General features: G+C 39.0%; 1 protein-coding gene across 5 annotated transcripts in view; it reads right to left on the bottom strand.

The window, feature by feature from the left end:
- Positions 1 to 20,170, bottom strand: part of SLC41A2 (solute carrier family 41 member 2) — a 127,760-nt gene that overhangs the window by 55,861 nt on the left and 51,729 nt on the right. For all 5 annotated transcript variants that reach the window (XR_005531856.1, XM_039252905.1, XM_039252903.1 and 2 more), the window contains exons 4-5: positions 3,851 to 3,922; positions 1,052 to 1,196 (exon numbers count right to left, since the gene is read on the bottom strand). Coding sequence is in view for 4 of the 5 variants with exons in the window: in XM_039252905.1 (XP_039108836.1) it covers positions 1,052 to 1,196; positions 3,851 to 3,922 (217 nt within the window). In the remaining variant the exon portion in view is untranslated. The remainder of the gene's footprint in view (positions 1 to 1,051; positions 1,197 to 3,850; positions 3,923 to 20,170) is intronic.

Genomic DNA, 20,170 nt, shown 5'->3' with positions numbered 1-20,170 from the left:
AAATTCAGAGTTCCTGGGATCCTTGCTACTCAAATGACAAGCCAGTAAGTCCTCTGCATGATTTCCAGAAAGGAGTTTCTCAATTAATTTAATTTACAAAAACTAATGAATATCTAGGCTATTTTCTTGATCTCATTTGGGAATTCTACCAGAGTACCTAATGCCAGGAGACAACCTCAGAAAACCTGTTTTGTTCTAAGGTTTACATACAACAAATATAGGTATATGTGAAATAAGGTATTTTAAAACTTTGTAGATAAATCTTCTCTCCCCCTTGCACTCTTGGTGGGAATGCAGGCTGGTATGGACACTATGGAAAACAGCATGAGGTTTCCTCAAAAAGTTAAAAATAGAACTACCCTATGATGTACCAATTGCACTACTAGGTATTTACCCAAAGAATACAAAAATATTCATTCAAAGGGATACATGCACCCTGATATTTTAGAAGCATTATCTACAATAGTCAAACTATAGAAACAACCAAAGTGTCCATTAACTGAAGGAATAAACAAAGAAGACTGTGGTACATATATACAATGGAATATTATTTAGTCGTAAAAAAGAATGACATCTTGCCATTTGCAACAATGTGGATGGAGGTGGAGGGTATTATGCTAAGCTAAATAAGTCAGAGAAAGACAAAGACAGTATGATTTCACTCACATGTGGAATTTAAGAGATAAAACAAAAGAGCACAGGGAAAAGGGAGAGAGGCAAACCAAGAAACAGACTTAATTACAGGGGACAAACTGATAGTTACCAGAATGGATTTGGGTGGAAGGATGGGTGAAACAAATGAAGGGCCTTAACAGTAAACTTATTGTGATGAGCACTGAGTAACGTACAGAAGTGTTGAATCGCTATATTGTACACCTGAAACCACTATTACCCTGTATGTTAACTAACTGGGACTTACATAAAAACTTAAAAGTTTTTTCTCTGTGGTTCTATAAATGAAGGGGCATAATTTCAAGAAAAATAGTCAACATGGAAAAGAAATTATTTGAAAGTGAAAGGCGGTAGAGTAGCCATTTCTAAATCTACTTACCCTGCAGAAGAGATGCGATGAAGGCCGTGGCCACACTGCTAGAGCACAGGAGTATGGAATGGTCAAGATAGTATTTCCCCTCTGGAATCCAGCCCAGGATAATTGCTGCCACAGCCGCTAGAAAGCCAACCACTGTTGCTTGAACCTAACAATGTTTTTAGAAAGTCCAACTGAATTATTCATTTCAAAAACAGTATTTACTTCTTGATTATGTAAATATGCATACCAAAAATCAGAAGAAAGGATTGCATCTGGTCATTGAGTCGCATTACCTTTTGAAGAAGCCACTCTGTTTTAGTTTTAATATTCCCCCAAGGCAGTGAGTTCTTGAACTGCCACCATCTGGTGCCAGTGGGTATGGGATGGGGTCCAGGAATCTGTTTTTATCAAGCACTCAAAGTGACTTTGACGGTGAAATCCACAGATCATCTGAGAAGATACCGACCGACCTTAAGACTGAAACTGAACCGTGTACCCAATCCACACAACTGAAGTCTGACTTCAGAGGCAGTGCTGGGAAGAGACTGGATTTTATGATCAAATGATAAGAATCTCACTCTTGGCTATCTCACCTAATCTTGTGGCAACTTATTTAAATTAATTTGTCTAGCAAGTAACTTATTTAGAATCTACCACGTACAAGGCGCTATGCTGGGTCTTGGGCCACATAGTAGGCAAAATAGATTTATTCCTTGTTCTCCCTCAGCTCTTATCTATTTTTTAAATTGACATTAAAAAATAACCTCACAGGGGCACCTGGGTGGCTCAGTCGGTAAAGCATCCGACTTTGGCTCAGGTCATGACCTCACAGTTCATGGGTTTGAGCCCCGCCTTAGGCTCCATGCTGACAGCTAGCTCAGAGCCTAGAGCTTGCTTCAGATTCTGTATCTCCCTCTCTCTCTGACCCTCCCCTGCTCATGCTGTCTCTCTCTCTCTCAGAAATAAACAAAAACATTTTAAAAAATTAAAAAAAAAATAACCTCACAGATAACCACAATCATGATCTGTAAAGTGACAACAATATCAAATTTGAAAACTGAGATTTAAATGAGTTACATAAACATAAAAAGTGCTTCCCACAGCACTGGCGCAAAGCAATCCAGCAACTAAAGAATCCAGTAACACTGGGGCACCTGGGTGGCTCAGTTGGTTAAGCGTCTAACTTCGGCTCAGGTCATGATCTCACAGCTCTTGAGTCTGAGCCTCGCATCGGGTTCTGTGCTGACAGCTCAGAGCCTGGAGCCTGTTTCAGCTTCTTTGTCTCCCTCTCTCTCTGCCCCTCCCCTACTTGGCTGTCTCTCTCTCTCTCTCTCTATCTCTCTCTCAAAGGTAAATAAACATTAAAAATAGTAACACTGACCGTGAACTCTAAGAATCCTATTAAGTAGAATGTGAGAATTAAGGAAGCCCTAATGGAACCTAATTCACAGATTCCTAATCGTGCTTGTGTCATGGACTCCTCTGACGATCCGACAAAATCTTTGTAAAGATTCTTTTCTCTATGAAAACACAGTTGTGCTCAATATTTGAGAAGAATTTCTAGGTGCTCACAGTGTGTCTGAAGCCAGTCCATGTACTGGAATCCAGAGCCATCTGTGGCTCCCATTCTGACCAACAGCTTACGGGGAGGGAGGATGACAAGGGAAGGATGCAGACAAAGAACAGAAGGAAAAGTTACACTGAGATAGAAATTACTAGAATGATGTGATGAATAATTTACACTACCACTCAAATTGCTTGGTAAGAGGTTAGAATATTAAAAGACAAATGGAATATATTTTCAAATTTTAATTTGCATATTAATTTATAGAAGGCTGTTTGTTGTTAAATATTTTGATTATTACCCCTGCATAGGTTTCTACAAGTTCAAGCTGGAAAGGATTGTAGACACGTCTAATACAACACTGTGATTTAAAAGAAGGGGGAAGGAAGCCCAGAAAAGTTAAGTAAATTAACAAAGTTTATGCAGCTGCTTAACATTAGAGCTCAGTTTAAATCACAGATTTTCTTATGTCTAACCGTGTGATCTTAGAAGCAGCTAGACAGATATTTTTTTAGGCCAATATTGCAAAAAAATTATTTTATTTCGATGTCTTTGGAATATATTACATGAAATTACTCTTCTGCAACCATGCTTATCAACATGATGTCCTAACTGAGCTAACATTAAAATAGCACTCCGTGAGCCCACTTGCTGGAAGGGACGCAGTCCTGTGACTTGGGCCTAGTAGGAAGTAGTGGAAGAGGAAGAGATCAGCAGTACCTGCAGATAATCCATATATAATCTACAATTTAGTGTATATGTAACTGACAATTTAATGTGTTCATTTACATGAGCTCTAGTAACATTAACAAATTAGGAAAAACTCAAGTTTAAATAAATATATGACCATAATACATAAAAGAGTTAAGTTTAAAGAAGACTTACTTTAAAAAAGGTAGAAAAAAAAAGCACCTAAGCAATGAAGTGCTAAATACTTATTTGTACAGATATTAACTCAAGTACTCAAATTCTGGCTCTATTACATATTTATGATTAAAATTTTATACATATTTTTATATTTTAATTATTTATTTTTTGTATTTGGAAGAACCTGATCAATTCCTAGGGAAAGAAAACTTTTCGAGATCATAGGTATCCATTTATTCTATCACTTTTTCATCGTACTGTATTATTGTTTTGAGCCCCTGAAACAATTAAATGGCAGTCTTTAGAGCACTAGGATTTATTCCATTCTTACAGGTAGCACCCAAGATGTATAAACCCAAGATCTATAAGCAAATATGTGCATCACTTACCTGCTTTAAAGCCAAGTTGCCAATTATTAGGTTCCACTTTTCAATGGGTGAATCCATCTTCCCAATATTTACCTGTTAAGATAGATACTTTCATCACTGACTAATAATCATATGCTTTCAACTCTGTTTCAACAGCATATGAAATCTTAAAGCCAAAGACAATTCTTCAATAAATCTGATGAACTCACATTTTTACTTAATATAAATCTAATTTCACTATCAGCCTTGCATCTCACATTTAGCTTGCACAAGATGTTTAGGAAAAAAAATTTTTTTTTTAAATTTAACTACTAGCTCACAAGAGCTAGTGGACCAGTTAATACTATCCATTTGCCTGCTGTTTACAACTAACATCATCAAATGTCATCCTTACATGTCAAATTTTACATATTGAAGCCCAATACGAATAATTACATAATTTTGAGCTGCTAGCGTTTTATTCCACATCACGAAACTAGTCTAATTTGAAAAATGAGTGACCAGAAAACCCAGGATTAAACAAATCATTTATATGTACATAATTTATAGTTGAGCCATGACTAAAACTGTTAGCAATAAAAAATTCTTCCAGTTCACATATAAATTTTCATTGTGTACTGCACTATTAAAATTTATACATCTTTCTGTTAAATGGAAGAATACCCTCTAAAAAATTGTTATTCAATTGCTCTATAAGCTAAATTATTGCTTCTTAACCATTTAGGATTCAAAACACATATATCCAAATCTGTCGAGTTTTTCTAATGCAATCATTTGGAAAGCAGTGAACAATGTTTATTAATAAAAATCATACCAAGTTGGGTTTCAATTATTCATCAACTGCTCGGTCATGGAAAATAAGTGAACGGGGTAAAGTAGGAGATACATAAGGATTGTTATTTATGAGTAGTTTATGGACAGAGTAGAGTTTAGCTCACTGGCTTCAGACCAGCAGATTAAGTGCTACATCAACATTTCCACTATCAATTTGGAAAACAGATTGTATTCTCAAACCTCCCTCTGGGATCTAGTCCCAAAGTATCCAGCAATGCAAATATTAAGATTTCTCTATTTTTCAGTATAATTATTGAGGCTGCCTTAATTTAGATTTCTTTCCTAAGCCTGGAAATCTACATAATTCATGAAATTTGTGTTTGTAGTTCTAACAACCTGAGTCTTTGCTCCAGGGAGTAATCAGGTGGACATAATGTTTAAAGAGTGAATCTACTTCAGGTTTAATGTTCAAGAAATAGGCATGACAGAAATTAGTGTTAGTTTTAGTAACTTTTAGAAAGAAGTCTATAGGTATAAGAAGCAATCGAAAATGATTCCATGAAAAAGTAGAAGATGTCAAAACTCTAGGATTGCTTGATGATCAGGAGAGGTAGAGACACACATACACTCAGGTCTAGGAAAAGGTCAAGAAAGGTGAGTCACAGAATGGATGGGTGCTGTGAATCAGGTACGCTACTGTGCCAGGTTCACTTGTACCATCGCTATAGTTCCTGCTAAAGCCTGGAGCTACCTTCCTCACAATCGTCTTCTGTAGAGCTACAGGTTACAGTCTGCCAGTGACAGGAGTCTGCCTAAGATCTGGAAGGCAGAACTGAAGGAGAGGCCATTATTTCTGTAACATCTCAGTAGCCAGACATGGTAGGCATCCAGATGTCTACACTGCAATGCACCCATGGTTTTCTTCCCCTTCTCCAGTGTTTCAGGTTATTTCTCTGACCCTTCCATCAGAGATCTTTCTTTCCCCCACATTTGTGTAAGCCCAAATTGCTCTATTAAATTCCTTATCGGCACAATATGTACGATGGCAGTTCTACTGACCAAACCCATACTGGTAGAACATTGTGACGCTATTCAATTGCTCTGTTTTGTAAATGATGAAGATCACAATTTCTAAGTCCCATCCAGATCTATAAGTCTCTGAATCTATAGTTCTTTTACTCTAACATAAATAATAAATAACAAGTTAATGTATGATGTGAAATAACATATATTTTATGAAATATAATCTATAATGTGAATTCACAATGTATTATGTGAAATAAAGTAGAATACGTTCACAAACAAAAATCACCTTTTTTAAAAAATTACACAGCAAAGATTTTTAGAAGGATAAAAACAGAGAGAGAGAGAGAGAAATGTTGATCCAAATTTAACATGTAAGGAAAATACTTATGGTATGGGCATGCATTAGGGGTAGAAGTGTGAGTTTGGCAGGATACTGAAAATAAACCTGTGCTGTCCAAGAATTGGGCTGACCTAACATACTGTCCAGTGGCCTAGGATCAGTATGAACCGTCTCAATTTTTCCACAGTAGAGAGGAAGAAGCACAAAGTGTTCTGTTAAAAGGCTTTTGCTAGATCTACTTTTATTCAATTAGCTGACCTGAAAATCTGGCTAGAAAATCTGAAAAGAATATGATATAGTAGAATGTGATCTGATAAAGACTTCAATATAACCTGGATTAATTTATACGTCTTAAAGTACAAGAAAAATAGGCCAATATTTTTGCAAAGACACTAACGAGTTTTTAAGGAAAGAGTAGAGCTGAGGTGGCTAGAGCCTGAAGATGTTTTGGCCAGTACCATGGTTTTAATTTTTTTAATCTAAATGCCTTAGGTTGAGCCTGCAATCTCTACTTTTTATAATCCCTACACCCTTCTTCATAGATGTATATGTTATTTTTCTGATCCGGAAGCACATGAGTTATAGATAGGTTTTAAAATTTACTGGGACTAAAGAAAAAAGTGGGTTGGAATGACCTTGAAAGTATAGATTTACAAATATAGTTACTATACTTGATATTGGAAAAAATATATTTAATATGTAAATAGATGAAACAAGTGTACTTGAAGTCTCCATTGAAGTATTAGTCTTAAAAATACAGGGGCTCCTGGGTGGCTTAGTCGGTTAAGCTTCTGACTTTCGCTTAGGTCATGATCTCGCGGTTCGTGGGTTCGAGCCCCGTGTCGGGCTCTGTGCTGACTGCCAGCTCAGATCCTGGAGCCTTTTTCAGAGTCTGTGATTCCCTCTCTCTCTGACCCTCCCCTGCTCACGCTGTCTCTCTCTCTCTCTCTCTCTCTCTCCTAGAAATAAATATACACACATACATTAAATATGTGCTCCAGGGGCACCTGGCTGGCTCAGTCAGTTAAGTGACCAACTCCTTGATTTCGGCTTAGGTCATGATCTCATAGTTCATGAGTTTGAGCCCCACATCAGACTCTTTGCTGACAGTACAAAGCCTGCTTGAGATTCTCTGACTCCTCTCTCTCTGCCCCTCCCCTGCTCTTGCTTGCTCCTATGCACACACACACACTCTCCCTCTCCCCCTGCACCTGTATAGTTTAATGGTCAGCCAAAGATTTGAGCAGAATTTATACCCAGATTTTGGGGCTCATTCTTTCTACAGGTTCTACTGCCGCTGGGATATCCCCATAAATTTCTACCTGCTCTGTCAGCTCCAAGCTCTGTTATCTAATAATTCATGACAATAAAAAAAAAAAAAAACTTCAGCTTTCTGCCCCTATACTTATGCATAAGTCACAAAAGGCATTTGATCAACAAAAGCAAAAAACTCACAAATCTTAGCCAGTATATTTGTCTTTCAAGAACAGGTCCCTCTCACGTTTCTGTCTAGTTGTATGTTTTTTGTTTTTTGTTAGACTCCCTGACCTCTGTCACCTCAAACTGGTTAAGACTATGGGGTCTATGCCACATGAGATCCAGGGATTAGGGAAACTCACTCAGGCAAAAAAGTTATAAACTTTGCAATGCTTACTCATTGCAGACGTGGTCCTTCAAGGGGGACCTCTAGTTTCTACCTACTTTTGATCACTTTCTCTTGCCTTCAGTTTGTTAATTGCTGGTAAGTGTCACTCATGACTTCGTTCTGCCAGTAACAGGAATTAGAAACCCTATTATATATTTTTATATGCTTGAAATATTTCATAAAACATAATATGGTAAAACACACCCACACATACATGCACACACACACCCTAATATCTTTCTGAATGTGCAGGGGTGATGCCTAGGCTCATAATCTTGGTTGCAGTAATGGTTTCACATGTACACACTATGGACTGAAACTCTTCAAATTGTGGGCTTTGAATCTGTGTAGTTTATTTGTGTCCATTATACCTCAATAAAGCTTCAAAGGAAGGGGGGAGTTAAAAATCCAGATGACTGAAATGGTTTAGGTTATACATAAGTAGTTCCACTCTACAAAGCTATGGCTATGAATTGGTATTTATAACTTAAGAAACATATTGTAGGGGCACCTGGGTGGTTCAGTCAGTTAAGTGTCTAGCTCTTGATTTCAGCTCACGTCATGATCTCACGGTTCACGAGGTTGAGCCCCATGTCGGGCTCTGGGCTGTCAGCTTGGGATTCTCTCTTTCCCTCTCTCTCTGCCCCTCCTCTACTCATTCTCTCTTGCTCTCTCAAAATAAATAAATAAACATTTAAAAAAATAATGTAAAGAAGCATGCTCTAAAATTGAGAACCAATAGGAGTATGCAAGTTTTGTTTGTATCTAACAATTAGGCTTTCTGACAAGAACCTGTAAAATTGAGAATTATGCCAAATTTAGGAAGGAATACTGAGACTGTAACTACACCAAAGTTATGTCAGAGTTATTAATATCATTACTGGGATTTATTTTTTCTTTATTTTAGAAGTTTTACAATTTGAACTGGAAATCTAACTTACAATTATTAGGGAAAGGTTTTGCCAGCTTCTTCACTGGGATGTAAGCTCAGTGGAGGCAGGAACATTTTCCGTTTTATTTATTGATGATTCCCTAGCACACAATAGCACTTGGCATACCGTAAGGGTTCAGAAGTATTTTCTGAATTAATGAATTAAAAAGCTAAATGTTACAAAGTAACTTCAGAGAATCAAATGAGCTCTCTGAGAAGCGGTTTAAAGCAAAAGAAATCAGGGTTTTTTTAAATTTTTTAATATTTTTAATTTATTTCTGAGAGAGAGAGAGCGCGTGCGAGCAGGGGACAGTCAGAGAGAGAGGGAGACACAGAATCTGAAACAGGCTCCCGGCTCTGAGCTAGCTGTCAGAACAGAGCCTGATGCAGGGCTCGAACCCACAAATCGTGAGATCATGACCTGAGCCAAAGTCAGACGCTTAACCGACTGAGGCACCCAGGTGCCCCAAGAAATCAGTTTTGCCTAGAGTGGGAAACCACTAATCAAACTGTGCCTGGCAATTTGCTCTTGGAAAATAGACTGATAAGCTTTAAAAATATATATGTTGTCTCTAAGATAGAGAGCGCCATTTCTGACTCTTTTATACCTAGCACCCAGAAGCAGAAAACGTTAGAGCTCAGATAACAGAATTTAAACAATTTACAGAATCACTGTGTGTTGATTGTTTTCTAATTATATACTACTGTTATATACCCACAACAATTATCTACTCTAATATATATCTATTGTTGAAAAGATAAAAATCCAGGAAAAATTATTCGAGTTAATCATTATAATTTAGGTAAATTTTGACTCAGGTAAGAGGGCAAGATAAAGTTGATTTGATCCATCATTATTAAATCTCTCTTGTTAAAATAGGAAACCTTTTTATTGAAATATCTTTTTATCTTGGAACATTTAACCTTTACCTTTATAGAATAGCAAGTTTTAAAAACAACTGCCCTTCGGGGCGCCTGGGTGGCTTAGTCGGTTGAGCGTCCGACTTTCGCTTAGGTCATGATCTCGCGGTTCGTGGGTTCGAGCCCCGCGTCGGACTCTGTGCTGACTGCCAGCTCAGAGCCTGGAGCCTGTTTCAGTCTGTGACTCCCTCTCTCTCTGACCCTCCCCTGCTCACGCTGTCTCTCTCTCTCTCTCTCTCTCTCTCTCCTAGAAATAAATAAAAAACATTTAAAACAAAAACAAAAAAAATAAAAATAAATAAAAAATAAATAAAAACAACTGCCCTTCAACGATTGAGTCAGCTCTATCTGGTATCTTATGTTTTAGGTTCTCTATCTTTATACTTACCCAAAGCCTTCCTTACAATCCTATAAGCTCATTTATCCTGATTCTTCTGCAGACAATCATAAAAATGAGAAAAGACTCTTTAGTGGAGCCAAAAGATTAAAGTAATCATAGACTGGCCTTCCACAGCTATAATGATTTTTACTCCTACTTTTATAAGTGAAAATAAATACTACACAGGAAAATTGTAAAAGTTTTAAAAGAATTATTTTTTGACCGTAGACGAAAAGGCTGACTTTCAAACAGTACTTGCTTTAAGTTAAACAAACACACAAACAAAGAAACCACACTGATCCTTTACCCTGGAACCAGCGAAGGCAGTAGGAATCTGCCAGAGCACTCCCAGGTAGAGACAGCTGACAACTGAATTAAGGGAGCAGCAGGTGGGGCATAAAAGGAAGGGGAGAAGATTTCATAGGTTGAGCTGACAGCCTAGACATTCACTGGAGAGAAGGGGGTGGTGTTGGTAATATTAATAAACTGATAAGAAATACAGAAAGCACAGCTGGAGCAAGAGAAGGTAATGAGTTTACTTTCGAATGTAGTGAGGATACAGACAACTGAAAATTCAGCTGTAGTGATCAGGAAAGGGTTGGAGATACACATCTGGGAGTTGGCAATGCATGGGCGGGATGGACTGCGTGAAACTACTGACAGAGAACACAAAAACAAGGTACAATACTTCAGGAAAACCTCAAATCAAGAAGATGATCAAAGAAAAAGAAATCAGGGGAGAGGGTAAGATGGCGGAGAAGTAGGGAGCTCTGTACATCTCACTCACCCCCATATATCACACGGAGAAGGCCTGAAGCCACAGGAACCCTTACAGAATCCAGGAGTTTGGGAGGAAAAGGAGACAGAGTCTGCTGAGAAAACCTTCTAGCGTGAGTGCAAACTGGGGAAGATAAAATTGGGGCGGGACTGGAGACACGGTGGGGAGGGGGGGATCCCCCTCTACGGGGAGCTGAAGTGAGTCTAGGGGGAAAAGAGAGTGGCCGAAACTGCTCAAGACACTGTCCCTGTCACTGGAGAAGAGAAAAACCTCCTCTCGGGACACAGAGGGATCCAGTTTCCTGCTCTCCAGCTGACTCTCGGCGGGACGTACTCGTCCCAGGAGACCCCCGGGAAAACTGCTCCCTGCTCACCAGCTCGACCTGGAGGGGACCCGTGGTGGCCGCGCCTTTGTGCTTCTGGCTCGGCTGGATCCTCCGGGGGAAGGCCAGAGGCTTGAAACTGCTCTGAGGATTTGCCAGCGAGTTTATATTTCGGGCAATGGGACACAGAGGGACCCGGTTTCCTGCTGTCCAGCTGACCATAGGCGGGACGCACTGGTCCCAGGCGACCCCGGGTGAAACTGCTCCTCGCTCGCCAGCCCAACCTGGAGCAGACGGGAGCAGCGGCTTCTGGCTCGATCCCCAGGGGGAAGGCGAGAGGCTTGAAACTGCTCTGAGGGGTTTGCCTGCGAGTGTATATTTTGGGCAATTTTAATGGAGTGGGCAGGCTGAGATCTGGAAACGAGGCCTGGCCTGGGTTATAGAGCACGGCCCACCTTGGCTACGCCCCTGGCACAGGGAGATCACACTCAAAAGAGTGAGTTGCAATGCTTGGTTCAAGAAGGGACTGGGGCGCTGCCACTCTTCTCCCCACAACCGCCAAGGCAGGACTCCCGTGGGACGCACTGGGCCAAACCACACCCATCCCCGCTAGAGAGCTGCCCTCTCCTTCTTTTTTTTTTCTTTCTTTTTTTTTTTTTTTAACCAGAGCCACGGCAAGACCAACATGGATGCACTGCCCTGATTAATTCTGGTCACTGTCTTGCTTAAACAATCACATTTAATCCATTCTCTAGATGTAAATTCTACACCTACCTACCTTTTCATCTCTTTCTCTCTGGAGTAATCAGACTATATAGTTTCTCTGCATAGCATCATCATCATTTCTTTCGCCTCTTCTCCAACCATATTCCACTCTTCCGCTCTTTGAAAAAAGTCTCTTATTCCTTCTGCCTGCTCATTTCAATTCCAATTTCGCTTCATCCCCGCCCTGTCATTTCTCTCTTTCTCTATGTTCTTCCACCAGCACTGCATGCACCCGGCTATTTATTTATAGCTGTGAAATCTGGTTACATGCTTTAGACTGTTCTTTGTCTATTGGGTTTTTTTTTCTTTCCTTTTCTTCTTTTTTTCTTTTTTATGTATTTTTATTTCTTATTATTCGCCTTCCTCCTTCCTCTTTTTTCTTTTTCGTTTTCTCTTTCAGCTTGCGTGTTTGTTGGATTTGTCTGTGCGTTTGTGTGCCTTTGTTCCCTGAGTGTTTGTCTGTTTTCTTTGCCAGGGCTACCTCAAGAAACAAGCCAAAGTACACATGGTGGAGAGTCCTAAATACCATTACGAGTAGGAAAATAAAATAACCAAGGTCTCAGCAAGAGAGACCAAGAGATACCATTCAAAGAACACCTTCTCAACGCACAGGCTCTGGACAGTCAAAGAGCCTTCTTTGGTACAGCAGTGCTCACAGGTGCAGAGAGCATAACAAGCTTTTAAAACTAACAAGAAATAGAAAGCTAACCAAAATGACGAAACGAAAGAGCTCTCTTCTCCAAAGAAATCCAGGAAGAATTGACAGCTAAAGAACTGCTCAAAACAGATATAAGCAAAATAACTGAACAAGAATTTAGAACAATAGTCATAAAATTAATCGCTGGGCTTGAAAAAGACATGGAAGACACCAGAGAAACTATTGCTACAAAGACTATGGAGCTTAAAAATAGTTGTGATGAATTAAAAAATGCTATAAATAAGATGCAAAATAAAATGAAGGCATCCAGGGGCGCCTGGGTGACTTAGTCGGTTAAGCGTCCGACTTTCGCTTAGGTCACGATCTTGCGGTTCGTGGGTTCGAGCCCCGCGTCGGGTTCTGTGCTGACTGCCAGCTCAGAGCCTGGAGCCTGTTTCAGAGTCTGTGATTCCCTCTCTCTCTGACCCTCCCCTGCTCACGCTGTCTATCTCTCTCTCTCCTAGAAATTAAAAAAAAAAAAAAATTTAAAAAAAAAAATGAAGGCATTCAATGCACGGATTGAAGAGGCAGAAAAGAGAATAAGTGACTTAGAAGACACAATTATAGAAATAGAGGAAGCTGAGAAAAAGAGAGATAAACTGATACAAGAACACGAAAGGAGAGTTCAAGAGTGCAGCAATACAATCAAATAATATCCATATCATAGGAATTCCAGAAGAGGAAGAGAGGGAAAGGCGCTGAAGGAGTCCTTGAACAAATTATAGCAGAGAACTTCCCCGACCTGGGGAAGGAAACAGATATTGAAATCCAAGAGGTACAGAGAACTCCCCTCAGACGTAACTTGAATCGATCTTCTGCAAAACATATCATAGTGAAACTGGCAAAATATAAGGACAAAGAGAGAATTCTGAAAGCAGCGAAGGAGAAAAGTGCCCTAACATACAAAGGGAAACCTATCAGAGTGGTGACAGGCCTATCTACTGAAACTTGGCAGGCCAGAAAGGAATGGCAGGGATCTTCAATGTGATGAACAGAAAAAATATGCAGCCAAGAATCCTCTATCCAGCAAGACTGTCATTCAGAATAGAAAGAGAGATAAAAGACTTTCCAAATAAACAAAAATTGAAAGAATTCATCACCACTAAACCAGCCCTATAAGAAATCCCGAGGGGGACCCTCTGAGGGAAATGTTTAAGGAACGCAAGATACCAGAGACACCACCACAAGCATAAATCCCACAAAGGACTCTAAACCCATATTTTTCAATAATAACACTGAATGTAAATGGACTAAATGCCCCAATCAAAAGACATAGGGTAGCAGAATTGATAAAAATAAAAAACAAAAGCCATCTATATGCCGTCTACAAGAAACTCATTTTAGACTGGAGGACACCTTGAGATTGAGAAATATCTGTCATGGTACTGAAGTCAAAAAAAAGCTGGAGTAGCTATACTTATATCAGACAAACTGGACTTTAAAGTAAAGACAGTAACTGGACTTTAAAGTAAAGACAGATGAAGAAGGGCATTATAATATAATTACAGGGTGTATCCAACAGGAAGAGCTAACAATTATAAATGTCTATGCACCAAATATGGAAGCACCTAAATACATAAAACAATTAATCACAAACAGAAACACTCTTATCAATAAGAATGTGCTAATAGCAAGGGACTTTAACACTCCACTTACAGCAATGGATAGATCAACTAGACAGAAAATCAATAAAGACACAAAGGACTTAAATGACACATTGGACCAGATGGATATGACAGATATATTTAGAACTCTACACCCTGACTGAGGCTATGGAATTCACTTTCTTCTCAAGTGCGCATGGCACATTCTCCAAGATAGATCACATACTGAGACATAAAGCAGCCCTCAATAAATATAAAAGAATTGAGATCACACCATGCACACTTTCAGATCACAATGCTATGAAACTCGAAATCAATCACAGGAAGAAGTCTGGAAAACCCCCAAAAACATGGAGGCTTTTAAAGAACACCCTACTAAAGAACGAATGGGCCAATCAGGCAATTAGAGAAGAAATTTAAAAATACATGGAAACAAATGAAAATGAAACTACAACAATCCAAACTCTATGGGATACAGCGAAGGCAGTCCTAAGAGAAAAGTACATTGCACTCCAGGCCTACTTCAAGAAATTAGAAAAAGCACAAGTGCAAAATCTAACAGCGTACCTAAAGCAACTAGAGGGAGAGCAACAAGAGGACCCCAAACCCAGTAGAAGAAGAGAAATATTAAAAATCAGGGCAGAAATAAACAATATAGAAACCAAAGAAATAGTTGAACAAATCAATGTAACCAAGAGTTGGTTTTTTGAAAAAATAAACAAAATTGACAAACCTCTAGCCAGGCTTCTCAAAAAGAAAAGAGAGAGCACTCATATAGACAAAATCATGAATGAAAATGGACTGATTAAACCAACCCTTCAGAAATACAAGCAATTATCACGGAATACATGAAAAACTATATGCCAACAAATTGGACAACTTAGAAGAAATGGACAAATTCCTAAACACACAGTCACTACCAAAATTCACACAGGAAGAGATAGAAAACCTGAACAGACCCACAACTAGTGAGGAAATCGAATCAGTTATCCAAAATCTCCCAACAAATAAGAGCCCTGGGCCAGATGGCTTCCCTGGGGAATTCCACCAGACATTTAAAACAGAATTAATACCCATTCTTCTCAAACTATTCCAAAAAATAGAAATCGAAGGAAAACTTCCATATTCATTTCATGAAACCAGCATCACTTTGATTCCCAAGCCAGACAGAGACCCAGCAAAAAAAAGAGAACTACAGGCCAATATCCTTGATGAATACAGATGCAAAAATCCTCAACAAGATACTTACAAATCGAATTCAACAACACATAAAAAGAATTATCCACCAGGATCAAGTGGGATTCATTCCTGGGTTACAGGGCTGGTTCAATATTTGCAAATCAATCAATGTGATATATCACATCAACAAAAGAAAAGATAGAAATCATATAATCCTGTCAACAGATGCAGGAAAAGCATTTGACAAAACACAGCATCCCTTCTTAATAAAGACCCTGGAGAAAGTCGAGATAGAAAGAACTTACTTAAACATCATAAAAGCCATCTATGAGAAGCCCTCAGCTCACAATATCCTCAATGAGGAAAAACTGAGAGCTTTCCCCCTGAGATCAGGAACACGACAGGGATGTCCACTCTCACCACTGTTGTTTAACATAGTGCTGGAAGTCCTAGCATCAGCCATCAGACAACAAAAGGAAACCAAAGGCATCAGAACTGGCAAAGAAGAAGTCAAACTTTCACTTTTTGCAGACGACATGATAGTCTACATAAAAAACCCAACAGACTCCACCAGAAGCCTACTAGAACTGATCCAAGAATTCAGCAAAGTTGCAGGGTACAAAATCAACATACAGAAATTGGTTTCATTTTTATACACCAACAATGAAGCAACAGAAAGAGAAATGAAGACACTGATCCCATTCACAATTGCACAAAAAACATAAAATATCTAGGAATAAACATAATCAAAGAAATAAGAGATCTGTATGATGATACTATAGAAAACTTATGAAGGAAATTGAAGAAGACACAAAGAAATGGAAAAATATTCCATGCTCATGGATTGGAAGAATAAATATAATTAAAATGTCATTACTACCCAAAGCAATCTACACATTCAATGCAATCCCCATCAAAATTGCACCAGCATATTTCTCAAAATAGAACAAACTAACCTAAAATTTGTATGGAACCATAAAAGACCCCAAATAGCCAAAGCAATATTGAAGAAGAAAACCAAAACAGGAGGCATTACCCTCCCAGACTTCAGCCTCTACTACAAAGCTGTCATCATCAAGACAGTATGGTATTGGCACAAAAACAGACACATTGACCAATGGAATAGAACTGAGAACTCAGAATTGGACCCAAAAGTGTACAGCCAACTAATCTTTGACAAAGCAGGAAAGAGTATCCAATGGAAAAAAGACAGCCTCTTAACAGACAGTGCTGGGAGAACTGGACAGTAACATGCAGAAGAATGAAACTAGATCATTTTCTAACACTGTACACAAAAATAAACTCAAAATGGATAAAGAACCTGAACGTGAGACAGGAAACCATCAAAACCCTAGAGGAGACAGCAGGAAACAACCTCCTTGACCTCAACCGCAACAATTTCTTACTTGACACATCCCCAAAAGCAAGGGAATCAAGAGCAAAAATGAACTATTGGGACCTCATCAAGATTAAAAGCTTCTGCACAGCAAAGGAAACAATCCATAAAACTAATAGACAACCAACAGAATGGGAAAAGATAGTTGCAAATGACATATCAGATAAAGGGCTAGTATCCAAAATCTATAAGGAACTCTCCAAACTCCACACCCGAAAAACAAACAATCCAGTGAAAAAATGGGCAGAAGATAACAAACAGACATTTCTCCAAAGAGGACATCCAGATGGCCAACAGACATATGAAACGATCCTCAGCATCCCTTATCATCAGGGAAATACAAATCAAAAACCACATTGAGATACCACCTCGCACCAGTCAGAATGGCTAAAATGAGCAAATCAGAGGACTCTAGATGCTGGTGAGGATGTGGAGAAACAGGCACCCTCCTACACTGTTGGTGGGAATGTAAACTGGTGCAGCCCCTCTGGAAAACAGTGTGGAGGTTCCTCAGGAAACTAACAATAGAACTCCCCTATGACCCAGCAATAGCACTGCTAGGAATTTACCCAAGGGATACAGAAATGCTGAGGCATAGGAGCACATGTACCCCAATGTTCATAGCAGCACTCTCCACAATAGCCAAAACATGGAAAGAGCCTAAGTGTCCATCAACGGACGAATGGATCAAGAAGATGTGGTTTATCTATACGATGGAATACTACATGGCAATGAGAAAGAATGAAATCTGGCCACGTGTAGCAACATGGATGGACCTTGAGGGTGTTATGCTGAGCGAAATAAGTCAGGCAGAGAAAGACAGCTACCATATGTTTGCACGTATAGGAGAATTAGGAGAAACTTAGCAGAGGACCGTGGGGGAGAAGAAGGGGGCAAATAGTGGGGGAGAGGGAGGGAGGCAAACCATGCGAGACTCTTGAATGCTGAGAACAAACTGAGGACTGATGGGTGTGGGGGGGGAGGGAAGGGGGGTGATGGGCATGGAGGAGGGCACTTGTGGGGATGAGCACTGGGTGTTATATGGAAACCAACTTGACAATAAACTATAAAAAAAAGAAAAAAGAAAGAAAAAGAAACCAAAAAAAATAGACTAAGAGGACGCCATGAAAGAGGTAGAAAGGGTCAACACAACGGTGCGGGGTCTCAAAGTCAAGGGTAATAAAACTTTAAGTAAAGAATGGTCAGTGAAGAGTCTATCAAAGGTGAGGCTTTGGGAACTTTGCTTTTAATAAGTCCTTAACCTAGAGTTGCTTTAACAGTTGATAGATTATCGGAAGTAGAATATAGCTGGTGATGACTCTCTAGCATTCTGTAAGAATGGTAACACACTCCACCTAGCACTCTTGAGATCAAATTCTCTGGGCAATGAAAACACCATAAACTAGGTGAAAATACCATGTTATAGTTTGATCCCATTAATTGCTACTTTTCCATATCCTAATTTTCCATCTCTCAAATCCTGAGAAATTTTCAAGTGACCACTCCTAGTACTTAGTTTCAACTAATCCATCAGCCAATTCTGTCATCTCTCTCTGAAAATTAGTTCTGGACTCCAACTATGTTTCTCTATATCCACTGCTACCACCCTGATCCAAGCCAGCATCGCCTCTAGCCTGCTTTATTGCAACAGACTTTTAAGTTGTCTCTGCTTTAGTCTTTGGCCCTTTATAGCTCTGTCTCAATACAATAGTCAAAATAATCTGTTGAAAGTATCTATCATATCACAGCACTCCTGTTTAAAACCTTCCAATGGCTTCCTGTTTCCCACAATTGGCAAAGTCCTTCCAAAGGCCCACAAGGTGATCTCATGCCCCGTTACTTTCCCTTCTCCCACCTGATCCCAGCCCTGTTGGCCTCTCTCTTCAACACAGGGTTTTTCTCAGACTTTATGTATATCAGAATTGCTGGTTATAATACAGATTGCTGAGCCACACCCCAGAGTTTCTGATTCAGTAGCTTCTAGGTGGGGCCGAGATTTTGCATTTCTAACAAGATGCTAACCATACTTTGAGAACCATTGATCTAACATATGGACAGCCCTGCCTCTGGCCTTTCACACTGAGTAGGCCATGCCTATCTCAAATAGCCTCAAAAAATAAAAATACATCTGTGTTGCTTCCAGTTTAGAGCCATTATTAATAAAGTTGCTATTAACATTTTTTGAGCAAAAAAATAAAAACAAAAAATAAAAGTAAACACATTAGTAGATAGAAAAGTAGTAACTCATGGCTTCAAGCTAGTATAACATGGTATATTCATCTAGTTTATGGTATTTTTATTACTTAGAAAACTAGGTAATTTCTTCAATTTGTGACTCAAATATCTTATAATCAGTGACAAAATTCTTGATCTATGGAAGACATCAACTGCACCCCTACCTCCCCAAAGAAAGGCACAGCTACTCACTGGTGAAACATTGGTTGATAACCCCTCCCATGGGCTTTGCTTCTAATTAGCTCTGGAGTTCCACTCTCTTAGATATGAACAAATAAATGTAACCAGACTTTAGATTTCAGTATCTAACATAAAATATAAATGCCACAACAAAAAGACACTAAAGTTCAAATTAAAAGATTAAGATTAAATTAAATTAATTAAAAAATTGAGATTAAAAAGGCAGTGTTAATGGTAATATGTGACCAAATTACACAGAAATTAATTCACAGCATATTCCTTTTTAACCGGATTCCCTACAGCATGGCCTATTTCAAAATGGAGTGACATGTTTAATCTATTATTTGAATCTAAACAAATACTGGAGAATGCTCAAGAATGTTGCTTTTAGGGGGCGCCTGGGTGGCTTAGTCGGTTAAGCATCCGACTTTCGCTTAGGTCATGATCTCGCGGTTCGTGGGTTCGAGCCCCGCGTCGGGCTCTGTGCTGACTGCCAGCTCAGAGCCCGGAGCCTGTTTCAGTCTGTGACTCCCTCTCTCTCTGACACTCCCCTGCTCATCCTGTCTCTCTCTCTATCTCCTAGAAATAAAATAAATAAATAAATAAAAAATAAAATAAAATAAAATAAAATAAAATGGCCACAGTAGGAATAACATGAGATGGGCAAAGTATATTGTCATCTGAGATCTGTAACATCCATTTACCTAAGACACAGAGCTTGTTAGTTGCTAATCTGGTTTGAAATTCCATGGATGCACATTCATAGGTCTGAACTTGTTTCACTAGATCACATGAAAAATACTGAATCAGAGATTAAGTCACTTATGACTAAAAGTACTTTCATAAAGATATGTTCATTTACTTATATGATTCCCATAGATCTGATGATCCTAGACTCTTTTTTAACAAATTGTGCAAATTGGATTAAATATGGTCATTATATAGAACTTTTTGAAATGATCAGTTTCCACTAAATATAAAAGAGACATTAATATGTATCTATGCTAGTCGTTTAGAGGTACACATATACTTGAATACTTCTTTGGACTCGTGCACTTTTCTAATTTATTGGTTCTAATTTTAAAAACTTCTTTGCCTGTAAATGTATCTAATGGCCATATTAATACCCACTCCATAACCCATCATGAGTCAGAACATATCAAGCTTCT

Source organism: Hyaena hyaena, unplaced genomic scaffold (assembly GCF_003009895.1).
Source record: "Hyaena hyaena isolate Hyena2069 unplaced genomic scaffold, ASM300989v1 scaffold_432, whole genome shotgun sequence".
Classification (NCBI taxonomy): Eukaryota; Metazoa; Chordata; class Mammalia; order Carnivora; family Hyaenidae; genus Hyaena; species Hyaena hyaena.
This window is presented reverse-complemented; position numbering and strand designations above follow the sequence as displayed.